The sequence below is a fragment of the Terrapene carolina genome, unplaced genomic scaffold (genome assembly GCF_002925995.2).
Source record: "Terrapene carolina triunguis isolate 2854851 unplaced genomic scaffold, T_m_triunguis-2.0 Scaffold236, whole genome shotgun sequence".
In the NCBI taxonomy this organism is placed as follows: domain Eukaryota; kingdom Metazoa; phylum Chordata; order Testudines; family Emydidae; genus Terrapene; species Terrapene triunguis.
The window spans coordinates 11569128-11577277 of record NW_020664587.1 but is presented as its reverse complement, the minus strand read 5'-3'; the positions used below and the strand labels follow the sequence as shown (position 1 = coordinate 11577277).

The window sequence follows — 8150 nt, the reverse complement described above, 5'->3', positions numbered from 1 at the left end:
GGCCCTGCTGATAACAGCATTGATCTAAGCACAGGATCAGGCAAATGTTTCCATGAATTAAGTCCACTAGTGACACTTGGGAAGGCCCTGGTTTTAGGTAAAGACCGAGCCACGGGAAATGAAAATGTGGACTGCACATAGTATTGGGGTCTTAAGTACAGGAAGTCTTGTGCTGGGATAATTCTCTGTGCAGGAATGCGTACTGGGTATCACAGTGTGTCAGTTCAGAGGGCGATCGGGAACTGTTACGTTTTCCTCCAACTCGTCCCTCGGGGTTATGTGTTTTGAATGAGCCTGTTATGCATAATGTCAAGCTCTCCATTTTTAGAGATCAAGAGAATGGGGTTGGCCAACGGAGAGGAACCTCCCAACTGTCCTGACTATTCACAGCAAGCCTGATGGGGGTGGGGTTCAGTTATTAAAGGACAGGTTGTGTGCGTGTGGTGGGTTGTCTCATTACTCGCCAGCACGTCTCACCTCACTTAGACCCTGTCAAACAACATGCTGAAGCTGGGAGGAAGTCAGTGTTCGAAAGTCAAGGTGTGGGAGGGAATATGTTTTATTGGACCAACTTCTGTTGGTGAGAGAGACAAGCTTTCGAGCTGACACAGAATTCTTCTTCAGGGCTGGCCTGAAGAAGAGCTCTGTGTAAGCTGGAAAGCTTTCTTGGTCACCAACAGAAGTTGGTCCAATAAAACATATTCTCTCCCCCATCTTGTCTTGCTAACATCCTGGGACCTACATGGCTACGACAACACTGCATACAAGTGATAGAAAGTGTCACTGCTTGGGAGCTCTGTGTCTCCAGCAAAGTCAAATCAGTGCCAAGGCTGGTTTACATTCTCAAAACTACAACATTCAGCTCTACCAGGGCCTGGGCTGGGGAAGGGAAAGGTCTGAATTAGGATAAACCTCATCCACAACCTTTAGTGGAGCTGTACACAGACAAATACATTCAGTTCAAAACAAAATCTGCAAACCTGAAATGGAAAAGAGGGAGGCAGTGTGATGGGGAGGGAGGGAAGAGGACGTGAGGAATGAGAAGGGATGGCAAGGTGAGGAGAGGATCCTTTATCGATTCTTTATTTCTGCAAAGCAGGAAAGAAGCTGTTCACCGGAGCGTGCTTTTTGAGCAGTGGCTGCTGATGATTTTTGTCTCCCTTAGGATTTTGTCAGGGAGGGATCAGAAAGCCCCAATTTCAGTAGCCCAGGAGCGGCAGAGTCTGGAAGTCCCACCTCTGGTGCCTGGCCCCTGAGGAGAAGCATTCAAAGCAGGAGGAGCTGTGTAAGAAGCAGATGGTACGGGAACTCCAGCAGAGGCAGAGGAGAGCAGGAAAGTTGCAATCTGGCTGCTTCTAGAGGTGGCATCTCTCAGGGCACCCCTCGGTGATGGCACACTGGACATGGCACCTGGGGTTGGTGATGTCACTGTGGGTCTAGCCCTCCGGGACGAAGAGGCCATCCGATTGGAAAGGAAGTTTCGGCGGGCTGGCATGATGGCACTAGGAATTCGGCGAACGGGAGCTCTTCTCATGGTGGTGCTTGGATAAGCCAGGGGGGAAGCAGTCAAGACAGCTAGACCTGGGACAGCCTCCCTCCTGGGTATTAGTACTTGGTTGGCGGGGGCTGTGGAATTGTGGAGGAATGACCAGGGCCACATCTGAAAGGGCAGAAGGGAAGTGGCCATGGGCGAAGGCTCCATTTCGGCAACATAATTATTCAGGTGGGAGAGGAGTCGTAGCCGGATAGGATCAGCACCGTTTTGTCCCTCGAGGATACCAAGGTATCTGACAACTTCAGTGAGGCATTCACGGAAGCCGATACTCCTGTAATCCACAGCCAGGGATCGGGCATCTAAGAACCCTGTGAGAAAAAGACATATAGAGCATCATGTCCACCAAGAGCACAGGCATCTGATAGCGCTACCCATTTTAATGTAATGGGGTATTTAACCTGAGGAATTTGCTGCCCCATGATATTATTGAAGCAAATAGCCAAGTAAGCTTGAAAAAAGATGTGATGTTTACATGAATAAGACTAGCATCTGCAGTTACTCTAGCTAGGATAAAATGATCAGGGCCATCAATGTTCTTGGTTCAGGGCATAAACTGATCACCAGCTGGGATCAGGAAGGAATTTCCTTTGGATTCTGTCACTGGCTGCTACTGGAGGCAATATTCTGGACTAGCTGGGTCTCTTCTGGGATGGCCATTCCTAGAACAGCAGGTTGTGTGGTTTCTGCTTCTCAATGAAAAGCTTAATAACCCCTCCCTGCGTTTAGAGACAACTGTTTGACTCTGTTACTCATATTTTATTTAAACAGATGTCCAATTGAAGGATATGAGACAGTCTCAGACCCAAGACTATTGGCTCTAGAGGCCCAAAGCCTTGGATTGTGGAGACGATCAGTGAAGTACAATAAAACTACCAATTGTTCCTTCAGTCTCTTTCCTTCTTGGACTTCCCGAGAGGATGGGCAGTAAACCAGAGAACGCAACCAGCGTGGACAAAGTACTGTACCACTTCACATTTTGGGGACCCTGTTGACAACATGTTTCAGCCTGGTAGCGTAGTCATGCTGAGTATTTAAACAATGTTCCTAGACCATGATGTAACTGTGCTAAAGTCCACAGTCTGGTCCCATCTACCCAGCAAGACAGAACTGTGTTTTAACCGAGTCAGAGGATTACTGTGTTGAAACTGAGATCCCCACCAGAGTCGCTGGGCAAGCGGAGAATGGGAACTTTGCTCTTGCGGAGGATGTGTATCCCCTTGTGTTTTACAAACCCTGAGATGGGGGAGGGGAAAAGTCATGTTTCTATGCAGAGTCACTAACCAGACTCCAGGCAGTGCCAGGAAACATCCCGATGGGATGCGGAGGAGGCAGACTTTGGTTTGGAAGCCAGGTCCATTTGCGAGCCTGACTAAGTGTGTAGCCTTGCCCGGGGCTGTCGCTGTTCTGGGAGTTGGCTGCCTTTTCTGTGGTTACACAGAACACACCATCTGGCACACCTCAGTCTGCCAAGGCCTAAATGTGAGATTCTGACCCATCTGCAGGATCACAAATAGTAGCACAGGAAGTGGAAAGCCTCCCCTGGGAGAGCCGCTTCCTTTCAAAAGCAAACACCAATATTTTCTATATCCTTAGCATTAACGATTTCTGGAGTAAACAACGGACAATAACAGCGGGACGCTGCTCTCGGATTCAAGGGTGAATTTTCCTCCCCTCAGAAGAAATCCGGTCCCCCGGGGGGGTCAGTGGGAGTTTTGCAGTTGCTTTCAATACAGCCAGGATCTCACCCTCAAAACACACGTTTACAGAAGCAGTTCTCACCTGTTCCTCCAGTGGCATGAAGCATTTTTAAATGGTCCACTGTCATTTGCAGGATCTCTGCCTTCTCCAGCTTGGAGGAGCCCTGTGTATTGAAAGCAGGGAGGGGAAGAGAAAGAGAGACTATCAATCCACCATTTTAAAATCTAGGATTCCATCTCACTGAGGGAGCCAGCTTCAAGGGGGCCTGAACTTTCCAGAAATGGGCAGAAATAACAGATTCAGGGTTTGGATTCAGACTCCTCTCGAATCAAGTGGTAAGGAAAATGGATCTCCCCTCAAAAGAGACTGTGAAGCAAACGGAAAATCTCTATTTCCATTCAGCCCTGCTGCTGCAAAATGTCTTTTATCCTCCATAAGATGTCCTGGAAGATTTATTACCACCCACTTATCCTCTGGGGTGATAATAATTTAGAGTGTTTATAGGGTTTTCAATCTTGAAGAATCCTAAAAGGATCTACAGACTGTATTTAACAATTACCCATCAAGTGAAATGCAGCCACCTCTGGGGTGGAATGCAGCAGTCATTGTGCGCCGTTGACATTGCGTTACCCTTTAAACTTAGCCAATGAAGAATAATATCTCCAAATGTAGTTGCAGAAGGAATTTAGGAAAACAGAATAGCATTACCCAAGTTACAATTTGAGCATGACTCTTGGGTTTAACACCCCAACTGGGAAAAGCACCCTGAGAGGTTTGGGGCCTTTAGACAAACAGATGGTAACAGGGGACAAAAAGAAGCAACAATCACATATGCCGGACACGTGACTTGGATTTCAGGAGATCTTTTCACAGTGAATGGGCAGGACCTTGTTTTTAGATTTCATCCTAAGACAGCATCTGCTTAAGCATTAGGGCAGCATTGACGACGCAGAGAGAAGAATGCTACCTACTCCATCACCAGCATCTCTTTCTACAGCACCAGCTGGTGCTCTTCATCCAAGCACTGACCACTATCCAAACCCTGCTCAGCTAATGAGAGCTAATTAAATTAACGCCTAATGTGGAATGGCTGTAAAAGCAAGATACCTCCCAACCATTGAACCACAACCCTGCTTTGGGCTGCCTGAAGATAATTTACTCTGCTGATACGACCCCTCTATGTATGTTTGTTCATAAGCACCAGCAGGTCTTTCCTTTAACATAAGAACATAAGAACAGCCCTACTGGGTCAGACCAAGGGTCCCTCTAGCCCAGTACCCTGTCTTCCGACAGTGGCCAGTGCCAGGTGCCCCAGAGGGAATGACCAGAACAGGGAATCATCAAGTGATCCAACCCCATTGCTCATTCCCAGCTTCTGGCAACCAGAGGCTAGGGACACTACTGCCTTTCTTAAAATGATAAGCCTCTGGGGGGAAAACGGTCAAGTCTAACATTCTGCACGTACCTGCTTCTCAAAGGCAGTAGGGACTAAACGCCTCAGTTCAGACAGGCTGCTGTTAATACGGTCACGGCGCCGCTTCTCAATGATCTACAAAAGAATTCCATTCAGAGGAGCATAGCTGGGCCCCATATCCCGTCATCATTTTTAGACGTATCCCTCCCATTTCTAGAATGCCTTCCATCTAGGGATCTCAAATTCTTTAACAAGCATTGGTTAATGGAGCCTCATAGCCCTCCATGCGGTACAGATTGTCCCCCATTTTTAATATCCCCTTTAATATCTACAGTTTTAGATAGGCGCTTTTAATCAAATGTAATAAATCAGTGTTACCAATGGAGAAACTGAGGCACGGGGGGGGGGTTAAATGACTTGCCCAACAATACTTGGGGTGGGAGCCCAACCGCTACAGGGAGGATAAAAGGGCCTGACAAGCCCCAGTTGCGGCTGAGGACGATTTCCCCAGTGAAGGCAGGGTGGAGGACAGCTGTAGGGCTACCTTCAGAGGACCCTGTCACAGGCCCATCACAATGGACACGCTCGATATAGGGCAGCATCATGCAGCCCTACGGAGATTCCAGCCAGTGCGGTGGTCCAGGGGGCAGCTCAGGGAGGGTGCTGTGACTTAGACAGGCCACCAAAGCTACGTTATGCCTGGAGCCTCTCCAGCCCCCAGAAGAGCCCATCCCTGGGGGTGTAGCGTTGGAAATAGAAGCCAGCACCCTGGGTTCCTCTTTCCTATACTGTTCTAACACTGCTTCTCCCTTGGGATATGGAGCTCACCCTCGTTAACAATAGAGATCCATGAGACAGAAGGGTTAAAACAGCCCATTTCTTTGCTGACATATAGCTTACTCAGTAATGAGCGTTAAAAACCTAACAGCATTCGCATGTCCTCAAGCTGTGCATGCCACTGACGGGCACAATGTGGCTGTTAGATTTGGTAGCATAAATGCTACTCACCCCTCTCCGCTTCTTCCTGGCTTGTATCTGAGATGTGGTGGTGGGAGAAACAGCCCTGGATACTTGGCTGTATAGAAAGAAGAAGGGGGGGGGGAGGTGTTTCAGATGCTGTCTATTTGTTCACCACACACACAGAGACTTTACACCCACTCACCACATGCGATTTCCCACGTGGAAGGGAGTTTTGAGATTTTTGTACCATTTTAAGCACAGTCTACTTAGAGCTAAGTAAAGCGGGAGGTGGCAGGGGGAGCTGGGCAGGACTTAGGATCTCTCCTCCCCGAAAAGGCCATCAGATTGTGAGAGATTTCTGGCAGGCTGTTTTGCTAGGAGGCATAATCGTCTTTTGGTATCAAAATAGTCAGCGTCTTCCTGACTTGTTGAAAAAGCAAAGATCTGATCTTTAGAGTCCCCATTTTTCTCCGTTCATGAGGATTTCAGATCTCTTTTATAAACCCGCAGCACTTTATACCGTCATTGTGATAATGGACCCACAACTCCCACTGACGGAAGTAGGAGTTCGGGAACTCATGCCTCAGGATCAGGCCTGGTGACGATGTGGTTGATCAGGGCTTTCCTGGATCATATAATTCAGTGACTCTCAAACTTTTTTACTGGTGACCCCTTTCACATAGCAAACCTCTGTATGCGACCCCCTTTATAAATTAAAAACACTTTTTAATATATTTAACACCATTATAAATGCTGGAAGCAAAGCAGGGTTTGGGGTGGAGGTTGACAGCTCATGACCCTCCATGTAATAACCTCGTGACCCCCTGAGGGGTCCCGACCCCCAGTTTGAGAACCCCTGATGTAATTATTTCCCTGAGAAGAACACTTCTTGCAGCTGCATGTTTGCTTCTCCTGTGACAGACATAAAGTTATCCCGGATTCCCCAGGGCAGTATCTAGTTACACAGCAAACAGCTGAAAGATAAACTTTTAAATGGACAAAACCAGTTGCTCCCCATAATTAGGGGGACTGGAGCACCATGGAGATGGAGCTCAGCTGTGAAGGCGGAAGTAGGTGGGAAATGCCTCTTGTTATATTACTCCGCACAGTGATCATTGCCTGCCAATAGACAGTCCCTGAAGGCGCTGCTGTTCTGTCTTCCCCAACCGGATGTCACAAGGTGCAGTGCAGCAGGGCCGCCCAGAGGGGGAGGGCTAGTGGGGCAATTTGCCCCAGGATCCGGGCCCCACAGGGGCCCCCACGAGAATATAGTATTCTATAGTATTGCAACTCTTTTTATGGAAGGGGCCCCCGAAATTGCTTTGCCCCAGGCCCCCTGAATCCTCTGGGCAGCCCTGCAGTGCAGAAGCCCAGGAAAATGAGATCTAGAAAGGGAAAAACTGGGGGAGAATGCTCTTCAGACCTCTCATCTGCCGGGACCCAAAGGTGAGACAAAAGACCCAAAGTAACGGTGCAGGAAGCACAATACGAGGGGAGGTCAAATCTTTCGTATAAACAACACTTTCATCATCTCAGAGTCACCGTTCTGCTGTCTAATGCAGGAGAATGAATGCAGGATAACAGCAGCTTTGCATGGGACATAGGTACGTTTGGATTGCAAAGAAAGGATATCCTTTATAGGGACAGCCAATTAGAAGATGGGGGGCTTCACGGACGTGGAACCCATGTGTATGTTTGACAGGGAAGCTACAAAAGTCCTCTGCTTGAATGATATCCCGTGGTCCTTGGGAGACTTTTCTCTCAACGGCAGCTCCTGAAACTGACCGACTGCTGGACTGTTTCTGCCTCTTGAGAAATCTGAAGCAAAGATGATAAAATCTAAACACTGTTTATAACATTCTCCAGTCCAGACGTCCCGAGGGACCTGAAGAGCAAATAAGAATTATAAGTCTGGAAAGGGGTTTGGGTTCACTCCATCAAACCGCAATATTTTTCAGTTTGACAGAGCATTTTAATAGCAGAATCTGTTAAATAAGTCTCTGTAGGCAGAGTGTGTTCTGTACAGCAGGCCAAACCCTAGAATAAGCATGGTCCATTCAAAGTACCTTTTGTTAGGCACAAGGTGAGGGGTTTCCAGAAGTTGTTTCACTATAATTCTTCTTCTTCCATATGGCAAGAGAGGTGATTAGCAACATTCAAATAACCAAGTCCAGATTAGTGAGCCAGGGGCAAGATGGCAACCTCCACATGGTGCATCTGTTACATGTTATTGCTTAACACAATGAATGTCGTCAAAATATCATCGTGGATTTGTTGCTCTCTCAGTATGAGTAGCAATGTTTCACATAAATCACACACAATGACAAACTCTTACCTTGAGTACTGTCTCATATACCCCATATATTTGTAGTCTTTCCACACCTGCTGTGTGTGTGTCTAGTGTGTTTGTGTGTGTGCATGGTGAGAGAGTGTACATGGGAGAGTGTGTGCATGTGCTCACAGCAAGGAATATTTACTATTACACTGCTCTACAGCCAAAATGCTTCTGAAATAAATGTAGTC

The 8150-nt window shown here is 47.6% G+C and overlaps 1 protein-coding gene across 1 annotated transcript in view; it reads right to left on the bottom strand.

The window, feature by feature from the left end:
- Window positions 1–648: 648 nt before the first annotated feature.
- Window positions 649–8150, bottom strand: part of HEYL (hes related family bHLH transcription factor with YRPW motif like) — a 15318-nt gene continuing 7816 nt past the window's right edge. Inside the window, exons 2-5 of the mRNA XM_024202496.3 lie at window positions 5676–5742; window positions 4719–4802; window positions 3335–3416; window positions 649–1863 (exon numbers count right to left, since the gene is read on the bottom strand). Of these exons, the coding sequence (XP_024058264.1) occupies window positions 1184–1863; window positions 3335–3416; window positions 4719–4802; window positions 5676–5742 (913 nt within the window). The 3' untranslated portion in view covers window positions 649–1183. The remainder of the gene's footprint in view (window positions 1864–3334; window positions 3417–4718; window positions 4803–5675; window positions 5743–8150) is intronic.